Source organism: Phalacrocorax aristotelis, chromosome 8 (genome assembly GCF_949628215.1).
Source record: "Phalacrocorax aristotelis chromosome 8, bGulAri2.1, whole genome shotgun sequence".
In the NCBI taxonomy this organism is placed as follows: Eukaryota; Metazoa; Chordata; class Aves; order Suliformes; family Phalacrocoracidae; genus Phalacrocorax; species Phalacrocorax aristotelis.
Window position 1 is genome coordinate 41207427 of NC_134283.1, and position 21162 is coordinate 41228588.

The following is a 21162-nucleotide window of genomic DNA, read 5'->3' on the forward strand; positions in this document are numbered from 1 at the left end:
GAGCTTCGAGGCAGCCCTGACAGCCAGCAGGGATTTCTTGGCTCCTCCAGCGGAGTTGTCTGCCGAGCCTGTTCCCTCCTCCCACGGTGCATCAGCCTTGTCGCCCCCTGCGATGGGACTTGGCGCGCTGACAGCGTTAGCCTAGCAGCTCCCTGCCAGCAAAGTTGGCGCCAGAAGTTAAAGAAGGGTAGTCACTAATCCTCCACGAATACGAAGGCAATGCTAACATTAAGAATGCGGGGTTATGGACTTAATGCTCTGGCCTGTGACCCAACGTATCTTCCAAGGAGTCTGTTAGTGTGGGTTTCCATTGTTCTTGGAAGCTCCTTAGGGATTTAAACGTTTGGGCGTAAATGCTTCTTGCTACCAAAAAGTTGCTTTAACATGAGATGCTCTAGTCTTAGGGTACTTCTTCTAGGTTTAGAAAGAGAAACCAAAAAACCTCAGCAAAAAAATACTGCAACCAAACACTGCAACTTGACCTAGTAATACACAGCTCCCTTACTCTCGAGTTCTTTGGGCTGGCTGCATTTTTAAATATTTACAAAATTTCTTGCTGCTGTCAGGCTCAAGGCGGGGGAAAAAAGCTCATGAATGAAGAAAGTAAATACCAGTTGATCCTTCTTGCCTGTTTAAAAAAAAAGAGGCTGAATATATCAAGACCTACCCAGTTGTTTGGGGTTTTTTTGGTGTTTTTGTTTTTTTTTTTAAGGCACGTATTCCTGAGTGTCCTCAGGGCTGGAATAGTTAGTATGTGACTTTGGAATAATTTGTTGAACTGGATTAGCCTTTAGGTTTGAAGTATTTCTGTCTTCTGTGTGGTTTGATGTTTCAGCATAAAAAAGAAAAAAAAGAAAAAGCTAGTTTGTTGGCCTATAACAAATTCAACTGTCTTATTAGTCTGTTTTTCTGTCTTGTTTCTTTTTTTTACTGCTCATTACCTGTAAATTGCTTTACATGTTCTTTGCATAGATTTGAAGGTATGCAGAATCTTTTTTTATTTGCTGACTGTATTTTGTGTATCGTCTAGCACCATAGGGATCCTTTGCTTGTCTTGACAGCATTACAACAATGAATCAAATATCTCAATGTTTTGAAAGCATCAAACTGGAAATTTACAGTATTATTATAGAAAAATCAATCAAGTAGAGTGTTTCGTGGTTGCATTTTAAAAAGTTGACTAGGAGGAGCTCCTGATAATTTCTAATGCTTGCAAATTTTGATGTGGACAACATGTCAAAACATCCGAGTTTGGCAAATGGTAGTTTTCAGCTCCTCAGCCTTAGTCAGTTCAGGCTCTTGCTGTATGCGCTGCTTTTAACATTCGAGGACCTTCTAACAGCTCATTAAAAGACTTAATTTAGCGTTTGTCATGTGTGGCTCATAATATGAGACCTGTGCAAGCAGCGAAGCTTTTATTTCTAATGTACGTAATGGCATGTTTGCAAAAGCGGGTGAGGCTGAAGAAATATTCCATGCATTTGGAGCAGGCATTGGTTAAGTTTTGTGAAACTCCCTGCTTTCTGTGTGTGAAGGCTTTTTGTGGTGTTTTTTTTCCTTTTCAAATACTCAACCTTTTGATCTCTGGTCAAATGTTTATAGCTCAGCAGTGATGCCCTTTTCTAGGGCTCATTAGAAAGTGAGTAAAACCTGCCAAGTCTGAGGTGATTTTTTTAGGCTGGATTTAGTTTTTTTTTTTGTCGTTGCTTTGGTCCTCCCCACTGTCTGCCTCCAAAGAAGCTGCAGCCTAAAGAAGAGGAAGTGATGTTGGTAAGAGAATGCCTTCAAGTTGTCCTTAAATTCTGTGTGTAACACCAGATAATTTTTTGCTGCCATGCTAGCACGCAAAACAGAAATCTAGCAGCTATTGGGATGAGTGTGAATTGACATCTTGCAGGTCAGTTCAGTATTTGGATCTGTGAGGATGAGAGATGGTAAACCTTTTAATCTTTTTTTCTTGTATTGCAGACCCAGTTATATATTTATTAATCATTTCCAATGTGATGACTGTTACTTAGGAACCAAAAAAATAACACTTTATCCAAAACATCTGAGGAGGAGATACAGAATTGAAGGAACATTAAATCCTGTATGAAGGGCTCTGAAAGAGGGAGGTTTGTTACTTGTCATGCAGTTTTTAAAGTGACTGATAGATCGGTTACTCAGCAGAGAAGGCTGTATGTCTCATGTCAAAATTGTATTCAGACAAAGAATACAAGAATTTGGCATTGCTCCCTGGAAAGTTAGTAAAATTGGGCAATTAATTTTTGAGTCTTTTACTGTTGTTTTCTGTAAGTTATAAGTTTTACCTGCAAAAACTTTGAGAGTAATGACTAGCTGTCTCAAGGCTTTAGCAAATTCAGATTTGGCTTCGTAGCTTTGTACTGGCTTCATAGCCAACTGTTGGGATTTGTGAAAGTTCAGTCAATTCAGATGAATTCTGTGTATTCTTACTGTTGTTACAGCCTAAAGGATGAGGTATTTGTTACTGCATCTTCTACCAGCTGGGTTGTTATTTTTTTTTCAGAGCTGATTTGTTTTGAGGTCTTGAAAAACATAGTTTAGAAGGTGATTGTGGTGCCGAAAACCTGTTATGTTTGCAACATATGGGTGGAGTCATTCAGTACAAGGAAAGGGTAACATTTTGCAGCTGAATCTAGGACCATATTCTGATTACAGTGAAATGAGTAGCTCTGTTGTGATAGTAACAAACAATTCTGCTCTTACGGTTTCTCACCTGTGATTGTGTGAAATTTTACCCTGTATATTTGTCTTAGAAGAATAATAATATGACAAACTTGAGCTTAAAATAGAGATACTGCATTATGTTTGTGTTCAAATGGCTCGTAACAAAGACTGTGGTTGCGGAGGCTTTTTTATATTGAGAGGTTTAAATTGTTTATTTTCTTCACTGTCTGGACATTTGTAAGGACATTTGGGTGGGGCAGCTGCTCAATCAGACCAGTGTCTGGTGGGAACCCTGAATTGATTGTCCTGGTTCCAGTCTCGCTAGCTGTTCTCTTCATATGTCTCTTCTGTTCAGTGTTCCCTGCAGTGTGTTCAGGATTAGAATTTGTGCTCAGCTGTGTAGGATAATAATACTTGGACAAAATTGAAACGATGGGAGCTGGAATCTTATGAATGTGGTTCTTTCTTCCTTTGTACTCTTTTTTAGTGTGTATATTTGAAAGGTTTTTTCCCTTTTTTGCTCAACTTCACATTTCATTAAATCTTTTGTTGGCTTGTCACTCTTTTAATGTAATCAGGTTACTTAATTTTAGTCTACAATGTAACTTCTAACCTTGTGATTTCTGGTGGTGTCTTCAAATTTGGTCATGATCAAGTAGCAACAGGAATTGGTTGTGGAGGAGACCTCATTAGCAGTCCCCTCTTTTTTTTTTTCTTTCATTTTTTTCTTTTTTTTGTCGTCCCCCCCCCCGCCTTTCCCCTGCAATTCAAAGAGTCATTGCTACAGAATTGAACTCTTCATTGAAATGCCTTGCTCCTTCAGTGGGGATGCTAAGACTGGCCTTTATTTTGGTGGCACGTGGTCATCGTTATGACAGAGGCAGTGTTCCTGTAGCGAATGGGCTATATATTACCTCAGTAACGTTTTTGAGTTCCAACGTGTGTTTCTGCCTACCTGGTTGGGAGGGGGAGAAACAAGCTGGTGGTAAATGTATGTAATAGGATAACTTATGTATAATAAATTAAGTGCATTATATATTTATAGTTTGCTTTTTTGGTGTCTCTGAGGTAGCTTGACTTCTGTTCCAAAGTCTGTCTTAACAGCAGTGACGATTTAAACTACTTTGGTTTTATAACGTGAACCTCTCAAATTGCATAGTTTTACTGATAATTTCTTCCTGTCTGTTACTTTACTGCACTTCTATGATGCCATTGCACTTAAGTTCTGTATTATCTGATGTAGTGGCAGTTATACGTTTGTGGTTGGTGGAGTACAGCTTTACTTTGGGGGGAGGCAAGTAGGATGAATATAATTAGCTGCTATACAAGATACAAAAGCCTTTTTATTTATTAACTACCGTTGTTAAGAATGTGATGGGATCTGTGCGAGCAGGAAGTTTCTTTATGATTCTGCACATGTGCATTGGCAGCAGCAGCTGAGAGCAAATCTGGCAGTGTTCAGTGGTGGGTGTGAGGCAGCGAGCAAACATCTACTTTTTTTTCCTGGTATCGCTGATGGTTTTATTTAATTCCTCTTGCGACAATATAGTTGTAGAAGGACTATGAGTTGCTGTAATGCTGTTAAAAAGCCTCTGGATTTTATCTAGTAAGTGAATATAAAATGTTATCTTGGCATATCAAAACACTTGAAAATCAGCTAGCAGATTTCGGTGATCTCTCAGCTTGCTCTTTCAGAATGTAAAATTTTTTGGAATGTTGCTTAAATCTGTCACTGTATTTGATGCTTTACTGATGTTATTGCAATATAATTGCTAAACGTTTATTTTGCTGCTTAAAATTTTAAGTTTTGTAGGGCTTTTTCCCCTCAATTTTGCATTTAGTCTAACTGAAGCTTGTTCACTCTTCTGGATGTTAGATATGCCTCTCGTGAAGATCTGTATTTGATGATGGGCTTTTTCAGTGAACATGTAACCGAGTTCTGTCAGCTGAAATTGTAGACTAATGACTGGAAAGTAAATACTAATAAATACTATGGTTTTTCGGCTTGTAAATTTTAAAAATAAAATCCAGAATTCTGTTAGTTTTAGTAATATCTTTTTTTAGAGGAGCTTTCATGAGTTGTTTTGTTGCTTTCTTCCATGGTAAGGACATAAAGGCTTAATCTTAATTGTTCTAATTTGTAAATTAGAAGGCTTGCTACTGCATTTCCAGGAAACAAAAATAGCATTACAACTGCATTCTACTAAATGTTGTATTTGCTTTGTCAGTATAACCGGTGTTTTGTCAGTTGAGTATTTCCTGAGGCTATCTCAGAAGTGCTACTGGCAGATGATGGAGAATTTCAGCTAATTTAGTTGAGGTCGCGTGCGTGTGCGCAAGTTCACATGTGAAGGCTCGCACATGCAAGTAACGAGCTTATTCACTAAAGAGCTGGTGTTGCGTGCTTCTTCCGACTCCTTTTGTGATTGTGTGCAAGACTGCAATAAGCTTGTTTCCTTTTGATTCCTGTTTAACCAGAAAGCAAACATGTCAGTGAAGAGTTAATAACTGTACTGAGAAAGGAGGGGAGCAGGAAAGTCGCATCTCCTTGAGAAGACATTTATTCTAACATGGTTTCCGTCAACACTGCAAGTTAAATTCTGTAGTTATTCTTATTTTAAAACATTATGTCTTTATGGGGATGGGGAATGTATTCTTAAGAAGACCAGCCTGTTAAATTTAAAATAATACCTGAACCTAATCCAGACTTGACTAAAATGCCTTGTGATAGCTGATTTCACTGACAGTCAAAAAGAGGAAATCTTGCTTTAAGAATCTATTTTAAGCTAATCTTGCTAGTTTTAAAACTTCTTTTTAAAAATAATTTTTTTTTGACTACTCAGATGTATTAGTGAGTACTTAAACATAGCTCTAAAATTTATTATTCTTTTTACATGGAGGATATTCTGTATCTCTTCATATCCAAGAACTTGCACAGCTCTGCATGCTTTTAGCTGTGCTCTTGAGACAAATATTGTTTGCCCTTTTCTGTGTCCTGAGTCTGTGGTAGTGCTCTGTTTGTTTGCTTAAAGCTTGGGGTGGGTTTTTTCAGTTTGTTTGGGTTTTGTGGTTATTTTTATTTTTCTTAATTTTCCTTGAACCTGTGTCCCCTGCCCCAACCTGGCCATATTTTCAATATTGACCGGATTAATTCAAATGAGCAAAATACTCTATTTTTGCTTGTTAGCTGAATAAAAGCTGAAAATCAGCTGAGCAAAGGCTCTTCTGCCCAAAAGCATGTCCTCCATTGGGAGTGCTAACAGTAATTTGAGTATACAAATGACATAAATCCTCAATTAGTGTCAGTTGTTACAATCATGATATTACATGGGAAAAAAATCTGTTTCCTTTTATCGTGATAAAACTTAAGAGCAAAGAGAACAGCACTGTGGACTGAAAAAGCCAAAGTCTAAACTTGAGGTGTATTTCCTGAGAAGTAGGGACAAGTGATTTTGCTGCCCTATAAGACATATTTTATCTCTATCTAAAAATCTTACATTTAGTTTTTACTTTTCATATGTTACAAAAAAAATCACTGATGATGTCTCCTAATTACACACCAAAAAAAAAAAAATTAAAACCAGAGCAGAATGGCAGTCACTGTTAGCTTCGGTTTTGGCTTCACAGACGATACGAATTTTTTGCTAGATACAACAAGCAAATAAAAGAATTGCTTAAATAGTTGAGACTTGTGGCAGAAATTCTACATGCAGAATTAATGTTTTCATTCCTATGGCATGGTTTCAGTTTGTAGACTTTTTTTACTTTCTGTTGTTTCATTCCTTTGTTTTAAGGAAACAAAGGTAGAGCCCTGGGGACTTTAATTTAAAATGGCACCCATATATTTGTAGTTTGGCCAGTAATGTAAAAGCTGAACTAAATTTAAGTCTAAACTTACATATGTATTTCTCAAATATTAAGTTAGCCATGTATTCTGTGTTTTCTTTAGTGGCATTTCATATGTGGGTGTGAATACTTCTTTAGTTGCCAAGAAAGTGAATGCTATTATGATGGCAAAATGAAACTCGTGGTGCTGTTTTCCCAGCAGACTCTATGAAAGTACTTGTCTTCTTTAAAAAAAAAACAACACCAAACCCCCCAAAACCCAGATTTTTTTAAATAATAAATGATAGCACTGAAATGCCCAATACAGAATGAAACTCTGTTTTACCCTCATTTAAGATGCTTGGGCTCAAGATGTTACATAGTATGGGTACATACATACATACATACATAGTATGGGTAATTTTTCAGCCTTTTCTAAAATTGTGGTATAATATGGGTCACAGTAAGGTGTATTTTTAGTTTTCTGTAGTTTTATAAAACATTATTGTAGCTTAGGGGACCTTTGTAAATGTTTGTAACAACAGGGGAGGAAGATCGATTGAGAAAAATGCAACCAGAATATTTATAATAAGCACAAGGTAGTTGGCTTTTGCTTTGGTGCTGGGTTTTTTTCCCCTCTTGTGTTTCTCTTGGTTGGACTTGCGAAGCATGTGTGTTGTGAAACTGGGAGGGGGAGGCACGTGTTCAAAAGGGTCAGGATAATAGGGACAAAAGTAGGAATAGTTGACTGAACAGATCAGCTCCTGTTTCTGAGATGTTTGATCATGGCAAAAAAAAAAAAAAATTAAACCCCCCACAATATTGCTTAATGTTTGTAAAAGACTCTAGAAATAGTTCCAAAGGCTAAGTATTTTGTTTCATATTCACGTTTTCATACGTGTCTGTGTGACAGGTGTACATCCTGAGTCACAGGAGGGCAATTGGGAAAGCTGTTGCTCAATATAAAAAGTGGAGATATAATATTTAATTATTAACAGTTTCTGAGCCTATCCTTCAGTTTTACAATGTCAGAAATAACAGGAAATAAAACTCCCTGGAAGTCAGATAACTTCAAGAAAAAGTTTCTAGCTTTTTCTAGATGTGGTAAATAACATGCCTTTTACCACAGCCTGTGAAGATTACACCAAAGCCTGTGCTGAAAGGCAAAAGACTTAAATGCTCAGAAAACAACTTGGTGCATATGATGATATATTGAAGTGTGTATATATAAGGATGTGTGTATCTGGGAGGGTGAAACTTGGGCTTTCCCTCGTTCTTCTCAGTGATGGTAAGCCATATAAAACTTTGTTTAAAGTGTAAGCTTGGGTTGTAAATCTGGTTTTGCTCTAACAATGAGACAACTGGGCTGTTTCAACTGTGTTGTTACATTGCCAAGCTAGTTAAAATAGAATTCTGTCTTTTTTCTTTTTTTCATATCTCCTGAATGAAATTAATGTTTAGGTGGCCTATTTGTCTGCAGCGCCTGATAAAAATGGCTATGCGTTTATGTCAGCTAACTAAGCACAAAGTTATCTTTGCTAAGAAAGCTGGACCTCAAGATCCGTTCATTTGGTGCTGAATTATAAAGAAGTGGTTGCTTCTAATTTGCTCTTTTTATTAGGTGATGTTTGTTTTGAAGGTTGGTTTGTTTGTTTTAGCAAGGCAGCCTGAAGCATTGTGGCAGATCCATCAAAGATTTTTTCCCAGCTGCCATTAAGCCCACAGCTGGCTAACATGAGTCCTTCTGGTTCATCGTGGGTTGGCTGACTTCGGTAGAACTTGAGAAAATAAAATATGAAGATGCACAGAGTCTAAAAATTGCATGATGTATTGGGATTGATTGAAATCTACTTGCATGCAAAGATTATGTTGACTATCACTTAATATACCAAAACAATAAGAAAAATGACTGGTCAGCGTCTTCATAAATTACAGGAGAGTAATGAATTGCGACAGCTTCACTGTTGAAATCTGGCAGGATCTTTTATTTACGAAGAATGCACAATGACAGATATGAGAATGATCGGTTAAAAAAAAAAAGCCAAGCCTGTTGACTGGGCTATAACCCCGCTTTTTATGTTGTCAGCTCATGTGATGTCCTGATCTCAGACCAGGATCCACTTGTGCAAGACACAACAGATTTACAACCTGTGTGTAATACAAGACAATAGACAGAAACAGATGACAAAGAACAGGAAAGAATATTGGTCAGTATTGCTTACATCAATAGACAAAGATTTAAACACTTTTAAGCCTGAAATATTTTTTTCCTCTAGGCCTCTGTGCAAGAAAATTTTGAGGATGATGAAGCAGCCTTGTATAGAGCTCCCTTAACACGTGGGTGCAGTTTGGGGAGGACTGGGAGCAGGAAAACGTTATTTATTCAAACTATTGGAAGGACTCTGGATTCGTGGTGTCATAGGCTGATGAATGGACAGGCATTTTGGTACTGAAATGAGAGTAGCAGGTTGTCAGGACTTTGAAAGTGAAGTTGATTTGTTCTGATGGGGAATAGAAGCAAGAGCCAATGTCGGGGAACAAAGAGAGGGAAGATAATTTTCTCAAGTCTGTAAGCTGAATTCTCATATTGTTCTCAAATTATGAAACAGAAGGTTTCGGTACATGTACTTTAAAGCCAGGGAGAGCCTTTTTATTGTCTAGTTCTAGGTGATGTGTGTTGTGTTTGTGTGTTTATGTGTATGTTTATGTGTATGTCACAAGCTAGTTTTGCCTTGTTACAGCTGATTGAGTTTAATTTGAACAGGTAATGGGGGAGATCAAGGTACTGGGGTGACCCTTTGACTGTGTCTGGACATCAAATCAGCCCCGCTGGGTCATGAAGCTGCAATTTAAATTTTTAGTACCACAGAAAACCAAAAAGGCTATTGCTGTGGTTTGTAGCTGTTTTGAGAGCTGAGAACATGAAAAATGTGCAGATGATTGGGATTCTAAAAGGTGGCAAAAATGTGAGTGGTTCTAGGGAATCTGATTTGGAGGAAGTTGCTTTTTATATCCAGATCTGATGATTGCTTGGACTTTGAACTGGCAGTTAATAATCATAGTTAATGTTAATAACACTAATCATAAGTTAATAATAACTTTTTCTAGAAAATTCATTATTATCTGTACCACTGAAAACTGGTTGACTCTCTGTTTCTTAGAGCTTTGGGTTTGGTCGTGCTATTTAAAGATGGTGTGTTAAACTAGTGCCTGAGATCCTTCTAAAAATTTTATAGCTGTTACATGTTTTAGTATAGTAGATACTATAAAATGCTTCCATCTAACCTACTTAGCCCTTTGTGATTCTTTGGAAGAAGAATGAATGAGTCTGAAAATTATTTCCTATTTGTTAAGGCTTAGATGTCCCATGCTAACTTTTGCTTTAAGTTCGGTTAACTCCTAAGTGGAAAAGGGGGTTTACTTTTTTGCATGCTCTCCTGTGCGCCATGCCGATGTGGTCTTTATGCTTTCATGTTCTGAACCAGAAACTGATGATTTGACAAGGAGAATTCCTCAAACACAATGTTTAGACTTGTGACCAAGTTTAAAACTGTTGAAAACGTAAAGGTTTAATAATATTTTCCTTATTTTCAGATTAACTGCTGAAGTACTGATCGAGTTCTGCTATTCTTCAATGAGGAACTACAGGCTGATCTTTTGCCATAATCTTAAACAACCATAAATGACAAAAGAATACTTGGTCAGTGAGGGCAGCTGGCGCAGAAAACGTTTTTCAAACTCGGCTGTTTAAGTACTCTGAGGTAGGTTTCTCAAACTACTTTACTTGGGCTATTGAAAAAAAAGGAGGTATGGATTTCAGTGTCTCATCTATTAGAATTTATCAATCCATGAGTAAATGGAGAATTAAGTTTGGGTGCAGTGCTTCGACTAACAGTATGTACTTTCATGTTCTATGTGCCATCCTGTATGAAAGTGATTGCTTGCATTTTAGCAGGTATTTTTTTCTTTATTTATTCTGAAAGGACAGGTTTTTCTTTGCTAGAAGAAATATTTGGGTTTTGACAGGATAACAGTTTAACTGAGTGACTTATGCTGCCTTTGTTAATACCTTTGTTATCTATCTATATCCTTTATCAAGCAGGCTTGCAAGTAAAGCTTGAGCTTCTGCATGATAGAGCATCTAGAAACTAGTTTTGGGGGTTTTACGTTTAGTAAATTTTTTAATTTGTTGCAGGTGTTGAAAGCTTTATTGTGTAGACCAGAAAATGCCAAATATATTAGAAGCTGATTGCAGTGCAGTTGTGTATCACAAAATACTTAATCATTTCATGTAACTAAAACTTGGGCTTTTCCTTTGGTATGATCCACTAATTTCATTGCCTCTTGAGAGGCTTTTGTGTTGGATTTTCAAAGCCTGACTGATAAATACTGTCAGAAAAATGTACTGAAGAATCTGGCTTTCCCAAGGTACCTTAGAACTTAAGTACCAATGTTGTATCTAGAATTTTCTGAATTTCCTTTGCTGTTCTATATGTTCATCTTGGTCCTCTGCTGAAGATTGAACAGAACACCTCAGTAGTAGTAATTTATCTAGTTAGCTGTGTTTGGGGTCTTTACAGAACTTTTCATTAAATCAGTCAACTGATTTGAGAGGGACTGGAGAGTATTTGCGTTAGGTAATTAAAACACATTGTAGTACAGAACAATGCATTCAACAGTGTACAGTGAAGTATGATTTTTGGTTTTAATTCCTTTTATTTGACAGAAAAGACAGCTTTGATTTTTGGCTGCAAAAAGATATGAGGAAGAGCTCCTCCCCTTCCTTGAGTAACTGCAACTCTGTTCTTGCTAACAAAATATTTGGAATTCCACTTGATGAGCTGCAGCAAGAAGGGCAACCAGACAATGAGGTTCCATTCATAGTCCGCCATGTCGTGGACTATATTGAGGAACATGGTATGTATTATCTTTCTGTACTTTAAATGATATATAGTGGTTATTCCTACAGAATAGGTCATGGTTTTTGAGGAGTATTCATTTTCTTAAGTTACTTATATTTAATTGGATGTGATTTGGGTTGGGTGTTTTTTTGTGATACACTCTTTCTTCCTTTACTCTTTCTCTTATGTTTGATTTTTCACTGTTTTCTTGCTAACACTAATGCTGTCAGCTCAGTAGGGTACTTCATAGGAAATGGTGTGGTTAAGGTACTGCTAACATTTACCTTATTATTGAATTGTTAGCTGGGCATAAGAATGTGTTTGCTGGGAAGAGGACTGCTGGAAGTCCTGCAGAACCGTTGTCCAGAAAGTCTTTCATTCAGTATGTGAATTGTGCATATCCGATTATCAGTATTTCCTGGTATATTGTCCATACTAGGTCTAAAAGTTTATTTCTACAACTTCTTTCTAACTCAGGGGGTCTGGAACAAGAAGGACTTTTTCAAGTCAATGGGAATGCTGAGACAGTGGAGTGGCTTCGGCAACGATATGATAATGGAGAAGATGTGGACCTGGTTAAAGAAGCAGATGTACCCTCAGCTATTAGCCTTCTTAGATTTTTTCTTCAAGAACTTCCAGAGCCAGTTATCCCAGGCAGTTTGCACATACATTTGATGCAACTTTCTCAAGGTAATATTATTATTTTTGATTCAGTGTTTTTATTTTATTATTTTAAGGGTAAAAAATGGTATTAAAGTGAGATTTGTAGTGGCACTACGGTGTCTTTGGTCTTCTGTGTAATAATGTGTGTATCAGGAGATGTTCAAATACACCTGTTCTTGGCACAAAACCCAAATAAATAGGTCTTCTTTTAGGAAACTCAGTCTGGGTTCAAAAACACAGTTTATCCATCACGCAGGAAAATAGCGAAGCTGTCATGTCATGCTGATCAGTTCTGAATATTCCACGTTCTTGTGTGAATACTGGGACGCTGGTCAAAGCCGCTGGAATCAAAGTTGTTTGACAGTTTCTCACCACTGATGCCTTAAAAGCGCTACGGAATGCTTTTGTCTGCTTTTCTCTTATTTCCTCTGAATTTCACTTACCCTGCCTATGCTTCCATGGCATTTAAGAGATTTTGTATACTAGAGAAGAGATCTCGGGCCCTATGCTCATGTCATATTTGCTCTCCCACTGTGGATTTTTTAGTTTAAAATTAATTTGTAGGAGGAAAAAACCAACTCTGTCATCAGTGTATTGTTGCTAAGTATGTTTTTTGTATACTGCAAAACCTTTCCCTTTCAAACTGACACCCATATGCTGGCACAGTATTTTCTTTATGAATTCCCAACTTGTCTATCTGTATCCACTCTCCTGGGTCTTTTGGCCTCTGCTGTGCTGAGTGGTGTTGGAGTTGATTTGTAACTGGGTTAGTAAAACCACTTGCCTTGCAGCACTACGTTAGTAACGTCCTTAAAGGGTGTGTTGATGTTGGAGTTCTGAGCCCTGTGACATAACCAATGGTTTTGCTGGCTGTCACTCTTCAGGAGTGTTAACTCATTTTCCAGTATCAGTTTGTACTTCTCTCCAAGAGCTGGGCTCATTTTGCTTTGTAAGGTGCGAGTTTCTGTTTGATTTTAATTCTCTGTTGTTGAATTTATTCCTGACAAGAACTTGATAACCCTCATGGTAGTCCTGTTTGTTGAGAGTGGGAATTGGTTTGTAGGATGAGTGCGTACAGCGTAGTTTTCATATGCTGTATTTACCAAGTGCTGAACTGGAGGGTCATCTGCAGCAGTGTGAAGCTGCTTCATTTTCCTCCCTAGGTAGCCTAGGTATATCCTGAAACTGTGAATGTGGGGTGGTTATCTGGATAGCTGGTGAGCAGAGGCTGAAGGCTAATGTGCGAGGCACTAAAAACAGTCCTCTGCTGGAAACAATTTTTGGAAGCTGCTGATCAGAGAAGCTTATTTAAGGCTGAAGTTCTGTTTGCGTATTTTGTCATGTGCAGTAATGAGAAATTGAAGTGGACAGGGAATTTCATTAGTGATCTATCTGCTATATGGTTTGTGTTGCTAATGTCATGGTTTGTTGGATCTAAGTAGCTAGTAAACTGTTGTTTGGGGTTTTTTCCTCCTGAAAAAAAAGTGTTAAATAACAAAAGGATTAAGACAGTAATGCAGAATGCTGCTGGTCGCTCAGCTAATACTGCTATACACCTTGATTTGCAATGTTATCTCTCAGGACTGGAAATGGGATTGAGTTATACTCACTTGGTGTGACAGTGTCATTCCCTTCTGTGACTTCTAAAATATAGTGTGAAAATTGGGTTTTTTCCATCTTTGAACAGATGACTGTGGAAGGATTTTCATATGGGTTGTTTTTGGAAAGGAGCTGTTCTTCGGCATGGAAATCCCGATTTAGTTCTCCTTTAAATATACAGAGAAACTTCACTTAAACTTTCAGCTTATTGTCTTCACTTTCTTTTTAAATGTGTAAAATAAAGTGATTTCAGAAAGATTTAAAGTTATCTGTACCAAGGAAAACAAAACACACAAACCTTTAAACATTGCTTCCTGATACTAAAATTAGAGTTTCGGTTTCCTCTACTCAGGTTTTGGCTTTTGATATTTTGACTGTCTGATAGACATATCTCAGTTAATTTCCAGAATCAGAATATCAGCTGCATTTTAGGTGGAGGAATTGCTTACAGAAATGCAGAAGGCTGTAGTAAGTTTGGATCCTTACATTACTTCTGGTATTTTCCCTCTTTAGCAGGCCTTCGGTATTGTTAGGTTAAGCTTAGGTCTCAGAACAACTTGTGGTTTAGCCCCAGTTAGCAACTAATCATCACCGAGCCGCTTGCTCGCTGCCCCCACCCCAGTGGGTTGGCGGAGAGAATCGGAAGAACGAAAGTAAGAAAACTTGTGGGTTGAGATAAGAACAGTTTAATAATTAAAATAGTAATAATAATAATAATAATATGAAAATAATGAGAGAGAGAAGCAAAGCCTGGGGAGGGGGGAAAAAACCAAACAGACCACAAGTGATGCAACAGCTCACCACCTGACGACCGACACCGCCAGTCCCCCGTGCGATCGCTGCTTCCCCCGGCCAGGCCCCCCCAGTTAATACACTGGGCATGACGTTACATGATATGGAATATCCCCTTGGCCAGTTTGGATCAGCTGTCTCAGCTGTGCCCCCTCCCCACCTGGCTTCTTGTGCACCCAGCAGCGTGTGGGAGGCTGAAGAGTCCTTGACTAGTGTAAGCACTGCTTAGCAACAACTAAAACATCGGTGTGTTATCAACATTGTTTTCATACTAAGTCCAAAGCACAGCACTGTGGCAGCTACAGTGAATTAACTCTATCCCAGCCAAAACCATGACAGTATACAACAAGGTGCGGCCTGGCTTGTTCCGTGCATGCCTATAGTGGTTCCTCAAAGGGAAGTTAGTTTAGTAATTGAAGTGTGAATTTGACCCCAGTGCCCTAGGCCATATGTCCCAGAAGTGTGTATCCATGGTTTATTGTCAGAGGACTTCAGGTACAGGTAAGGATGTTCTCATTTGAGATCTCTGGGTGTTGTTTAGAACCTAAATTTTAGGACAGATTGGTTAAACAAAACATCTACTCATGTCTGTACAAGGTGGTCTGACTATTGCCCATTACTCTCTTTTTTGAAGGTCTACTTTGTGAAAATCTTCAACTTCTCTTTTCCTGCTCCTAAACACATTTCTAGAATAGAAACTAACAGCATTATATGAATTTTATTGTATTACTGAGAGAACTATTTTTCTGTGCCTAGTCACCTGTATTCAAATACTGTATATGTTGACTGTGTCTAAGCAAATGAAGTCCTGCGCAGTCACTGTTTGGTATTACTGTACACAGACAACAGGGAATTAACTCACTTCTTTCATTTGATATTAAGGACTAGGGTGTCTCAGCTGTCTCTTCTAGAGAGGCAGAGTGACTGCTCATCATATTCAAACACCCACTTCCCTTTCGAACTGGTCTGAGAAGAGTTTTAAAATGTCTCAGAAAGAAGGGGAGGGCTGTTAGTATCAAATTTCCTCCCATTTTGCTCTCTTGATGTTTCTTTTCCTTTATATGGAATTTCTCTGTTAGGTATGAACAGTTGTAAAGTCTTTGAACCTTGTTGCTTATAAGGCTGATAATGTAACAAATAAGACTTATGGGGAGATAATTTGATGGATATAGTTAAATGCGGGATGAAAATGAGGAAGTTTTATGGTGACCCTTTTTCAGTCTGAAAATGAATTGGCAAGCTTCAGGCTAAGTATGTGTTAATATGATTGCATTGGGATTGCTTGTATTCATCAGTTAAGTATTACAAAAGCAAGTAGAGTGTTGAGAATGGGATGCTTGTGGAGGGAAAAAGTATTAGAGTAGCTTGTCTGAAATAGGGAGAATTTAACTAGCGCTTAAGTTAGCTCGGTGTCTCTGGACCTGTTGCTGTCTCCGGAGCTCTTCTGCGAAGCAGCTGTTATGTAACAGTGGTAAAACGAAGGGGCACGGAAGAGGTAGCCCTGTGAAATCAGAAGTGTGATGAGCCTTAAGTAGGGAAAGCATGGTGAAAACTACTGATTGGACTTGCAGAGGGGAATATGGTGGAAATAATTGGTTTAGGTTATCAAATTCTGCTTCATAGAAGAAATTAAATTTATAGTTTAATTTATTAGGGAAAGTAATCTGATGGTACTGTGGTATGGAAACAATACTGGGGAGGGTTCTTTTGGTTGTGTTCCCCTGCCTTGTCACCACCCCTCCAAACCTGACATCACTGAAGAAGAATGACAGAATAAGAAATGAGTTATCAGCCTCTCTTGGAAAGATCAGAGAGGAAGACACTAATCTAGAGACTGAAATGAGAAGATGGGACAGATAGATTGTTATGAAGTACTACCACTGTAAATACTCTTCAGATATGTGGGCTGGACGCTTCAGTTTCTGGGTTTGGGGTGGGTTTTTTGGGGTGTTTCTTCCATGGAGAAATTTAGTATGAGAATCTCAGACCAAACAAATGCAAGTAAAACTCTGACATTTTGGGCTGTGCTCTGACCAAATTGGTTGTAGTTCAGAAGTAATTAACTGCTGTCAGAGTAAAAAAGTTGATAGATATCAAATGTGAAAAGCAGATATTTTATTTCTTTGATTAAAATATTTTTATTTCATTTTTCAGATTATAATGAAGATGAATTTGGAAGAAAGTTGAGGTTCCTCTTGCAGCAGCTTCCACCTGTTAATTACAGTTTGTTGAAGTTTCTGTGTAAATTTTTAGCTAACGTAGCATCGCATCATGAAGAAATTTGGTCGGCAAGTTCTTTAGCTGCAGTCTTTGGCCCGGATGTTTTTCAGTAAGTTAGTTATGAAAGTTCATGTAGTGTTTTCATGTGAATTTTACAGTGTACATCAGTAGTATAAAGACTTTCCTAGTCCATGAGTAACAGTAGCAAGTACATGATATGTTTTGAGCAATATCTTTCTGTTCCCCCACACCCCCCCCCACTCCCAGTTTTGTCTTAAAATTTTGGCTTGGATTTAAACAAGAGCTTGTCTTTGAGCTATGGCATTTGAAACTACTGATCTGATCATTGCATTACTGTAATTATACTGAGGTTTGAATTTTTCAGAGATAGCGTATAAGATTACTATTTGTGGCAGGAAAGTGGTTCTGGGAGAAAGCTGTTAAAGTCAAACATATACTGGTGTTTCCTTTCAGCAGGAAAATACTTGAATTTTAAATACTCCTCACAAAAAGTTAATTGACTAAATAGTTTGTTACTTCATCATTTTTAAATATGAACTAGTATAAAACTGTATAACGCATCAGTGTGAAGGCACGCTCAGTTCTTTGTGTTCAGAATGGATTAGGGATAATGGTGTGAAGTGTATCCCTTAGTCATAGAAGTCATTCACAGTTCTTTGCAGAAACAATTGGATTTAAATTTTTAAACTAAACCAGTGTTGAAATCTTTAGCATATACACAGATGTGGAGGATCTGAAAGAACAAGAAATAGTTAGCAGAATAATGGCGGGACTTCTGGAGAACTACTATGAATTCTTTGAAAATGAAGAGGAAGATTTTTCATCTACTAATGATTTAAGCTCAATAACTGAGCAGGTAAGAATATTTTAAATGGCAATATGTTATCACTTAAGTATCTCTTATACCCATTTATGTTTATGAAAGGTTTGCTGAAATATAATTTTCTCTAGTATAACTTTCAGTGGCTTCTTGCAAACTGACAAAACCTGGTATTTCCTTAAATGCAGTTTCTTAATATAGGTATACTTGTGAAATTGTTGCTTTGTAGGAAGTATAGCTATGCTATGTAGAAAAACACACAGGAACTAAACCAACAATGATATCCTGCCCAACATAGATGGTGTTATGCTATATAAACAGCATAGCTTTTTAATTACCTTTTTTAGGTAATGGAGAACTGTTTTTTAAGTGAGGGCAGAACCACACTGTTGTTGGTCTTGGTCGATAGTATTGCTAGGTGTGTCTTACAGAAACATGCAGGGTCTCGCACTCCACTTGATGATGTTATCAGTGGTGTTTCCCTATGCCAAAATTTTTGAATGGTGTTTCTGATTCTAAGACTTCAAAATATCATCTTGACATTAGTGGGGAAAAGTATTGAAATCAGAGAAAGTAAGTTGAGTAGAATAGAAATACTCTGGGTCCTAGTATTCAACTGCCAGCATTGGCAGATTCATCTGTCTGAGTGACTGATAGTATCCATTATCATTCTTCTGCCTTTCCTCACAACAAATTTAACTTTGTGAAGTAAAATACCATGTCATGCTTGGATAAATAGAGATGGATAGTTGTTAGGGAAATGAAAGCATGGTATTATGATACAACCTTCTGTTGGGAAATAGTTTTAATTCTAACAAGTGCTGTTATATAAGTGATAATGCACAGGAGTAGTACTTTTTGTATCATTAAAGCCAGGTCAATGAATTATTATTAAAATCTTGGCTCAAACTCTTCCTCAGAAATACGGAAAACTATAAACTGAATTTTGTCATATTCAGTTGGCTTAAGAAATTACGTATTTCTTTAAAGAGGGGAAAAAGTAAATAACCAGCAGTTGCTAAGGTAGATAACAAGAAATACTGAGTTTTTAAAGCCTAACTATCCCATGAACCCCTCCTCTAGTAAGACAGGTAAAGCAAGTACTAGGGCAGCTGGTTGCCTCCTCTTCACTGCAGTAGATACCTCTCCCATTGGTCTGGTCTGCCAAGCGTGGGCAGCAAGTTCTGGATTGAGCAGCTTCTGCTCTGCTAGCTCTTCAGGCAAAGTGCTGCAGCTCTGCAGTGTTTGCTCTTTAGCTCTTTGCAAGAATATGTCTAGCACTGAGAGCTGACACAGCCCTGCTGCTTGCAGGAAGCTGTTAAAAAAGCTGGGCTGTAACTTTTGCAGCTGGAGGCCGAGGGCTAGCACCTAAGGTTGGATGGCTGCTCTTTAAAGTACAGTTAGTGGCTCTGTGCTGTCATGCTTTGAAATTACCGACTTGCCTGTGGGTCACTGTATGTTGTAGCAAAAGGGTTTCCGAAGCATAACAGTCTGTGTGGTGTGTGGTTTTGTTTGTATTTTCCCTAAGTTTGAGGCCTGGTGGGGTGTCCTTTTAATTTCGTGGTGTCTCCACCAGATGTCAACAGTGCACTTCTGCTGGGTCCTGCTCCCTCCCGGGCTGGTGCGGTGGGGTGCAGGAGGGCTGCTGGCCGCCCTGGGCGCAGCCCCGCTGGCCACTCCCTGTGCCCAGGCGGGCTTGCCCTTGCTTCACTGGCACATCCTCTTGCAATTACAGAGGGAAGTCGGGGGTAAATACGTTTCTTGCCCTGAACGTAGTGCCATATAACATGTCACACCCCTCTTAAATACATACCTCCTCTCTGCCTTCTGTGTAGTCTTAAACTTCAAGAGTTTCAATTTTTCTTAATTCAGTGGTTTTGTTTTATACTCGTGTGGCAGCTATTATAAAGCATACTTTCTTGAGGCTACTGCTGATACTTTTTCATTCTTGGGTTTGCAAGTTTGGGAGATCAGTAATCCATCACAGAGTAGTTTCGCAAATCACAACTTTATGTTTACCTTTTCATGTTTTAGATAGTTGCTTTTTAAAAGATGCAGGTGGCTGTATTGAAATGGCAGTTGGCTATACTGCTTTAGTTTTTAAACTGGCTACATTTCCCTGCTAAAGTAAAAATATCTTCTGTCTTTGGAAACAAAGAAACAAGAACAGACAAGGAGCTTCACAGAAACTTTTCAAAGCCCTTGCTCTTACGTTTGCCACTGTAAGTATTCAGTCAGTATATTGAAAGATTGGATTCTTAGCCTTCTACATTGCCTTCCATAAAAGGGTTTCAAAATGCTTCTCATGTATGAATAAGGCTACCTGTGGAACGGAGGAGAATTATCTGTCCCTGTTTTCTACGTAGAGGAAGAAAGGTTCTGTGCCTCCTGATGCCAGTGTGGCTGGGATTTTGTTGTTTTTTTGATTCTGCTTGTGTTCATTTACTGCATCAAAGGTGCTTCTCTTTCCAGTTTTTGTCCAATGTTTCAAAAGGGTTATGTAGGGTTTTTTATGATGTGGAATGTATGGTTTTACATAAAAGCAAGTATAATGTGCCTGTTTTTCTCAAATGGAAAAATTACAAGTATGTTGGTTTCATACCTCTCATGCTCTTTTAATTCTTCGGGCCAACTTTTCAAGCCATTAACTGCAAATACATCTTTTTATTAGATAAATGATCTCTTGGAAGAGGAGGAAGATGTAAAGCTTGAGCAGTCTGAAGAACTTCCAGAAGATGGCACAGAGAAACCCGTTGAAAGGCCAGCTGTGGTGCATCTAGATATGACAGGGAGTGTCTCTGATTCCAGGAGTGTTGCAGCATCAACAAGGTAACTTGTTTCTGCCTTGGAGTTGGATTTAAGGTTTGAAGTATAGTCTGAGAGGGAGAAGCTGCCAGGCTTTTGAGATGAATGGTAGTGTCTACAAACTGAAGCTGTAGAAGTAGTTGCAGTTCTTGTAGTAGTAAAATATGGGATAAAATCTTCCTGAATTGAGAAGAGGAATGCCTGTAGAAGCTATATTGGATCAACTATGGTGATTTATGCAGAGAAAGGGAAAAAGGACATATTTTAGTGAAAGTGTAAAGTGGTATATGAACAGTAAATTTTACAGCAGAAACATAAAAAGAATCTGAATATTGGTAGATGCAAACCCATTCTGTGCCATCTTTACACGACTTTTTTTCGGTGGGAAATCATAGGACTATTCCTTGTCATGTGCTATTGAGCAGTGATGACCTTACATGACCCTAATTAATTTCTAAACCTGTGAGGATTTGTTTATCCAGGGTGTTTTTTATGCCCAATTTGGTCAGGTGTTAAATGAGGAAAGTGCTTTCTTATGTCACTAGAGTGCAGTATATTTAGTAAACAATTGTAATGAAGACTCTAGGTGTTGTTACTTCCTGAAAATATGATAGAGAGGGAAAACACCCAGGGATGAAGAGGGAACTGTATATGACCAAAGGGATAGTGGAGAGCAGGTGGGATAATACTGGCCATTAATGTTTTGGGTTTTTTTTAGGTTGAAATTTAGGTGTTCTAGAAAGGCCTTTAGTAGGAGCAATGTGGAGGAAATTTTGAGCACTTAAAGGATGGCATTTTGTAAGGTTATATGTGAGACTTTATAGAATG

The 21162-nt window shown here is 38.1% G+C and overlaps 1 protein-coding gene across 7 annotated transcripts in view; it reads left to right on the forward strand.

The window, feature by feature from the left end:
- Window positions 1-21162, forward strand: part of FAM13B (family with sequence similarity 13 member B) — a 52204-nt gene that overhangs the window by 464 nt on the left and 30578 nt on the right. For 5 of the 7 annotated variants that reach the window (XM_075102847.1, XM_075102851.1, XM_075102845.1 and 2 more), the window contains exons 2-7: window positions 10108-10274; window positions 11240-11430; window positions 11892-12104; window positions 16623-16797; window positions 17421-17565; window positions 20201-20358. In XM_075102847.1, coding sequence (XP_074958948.1) covers window positions 11274-11430; window positions 11892-12104; window positions 16623-16797; window positions 17421-17565; window positions 20201-20358 — 848 coding nt within the window. In that variant the 5' untranslated portion in view covers window positions 10108-10274; window positions 11240-11273. Of the gene's footprint in view, window positions 1-163; window positions 1771-10107; window positions 10275-11239; window positions 11431-11891; window positions 12105-16622; window positions 16798-17420; window positions 17566-20200; window positions 20359-21162 lie in introns of those variants that run through there. The other 2 variants (XM_075102848.1, XM_075102846.1) reach the window with 2 other exon arrangements.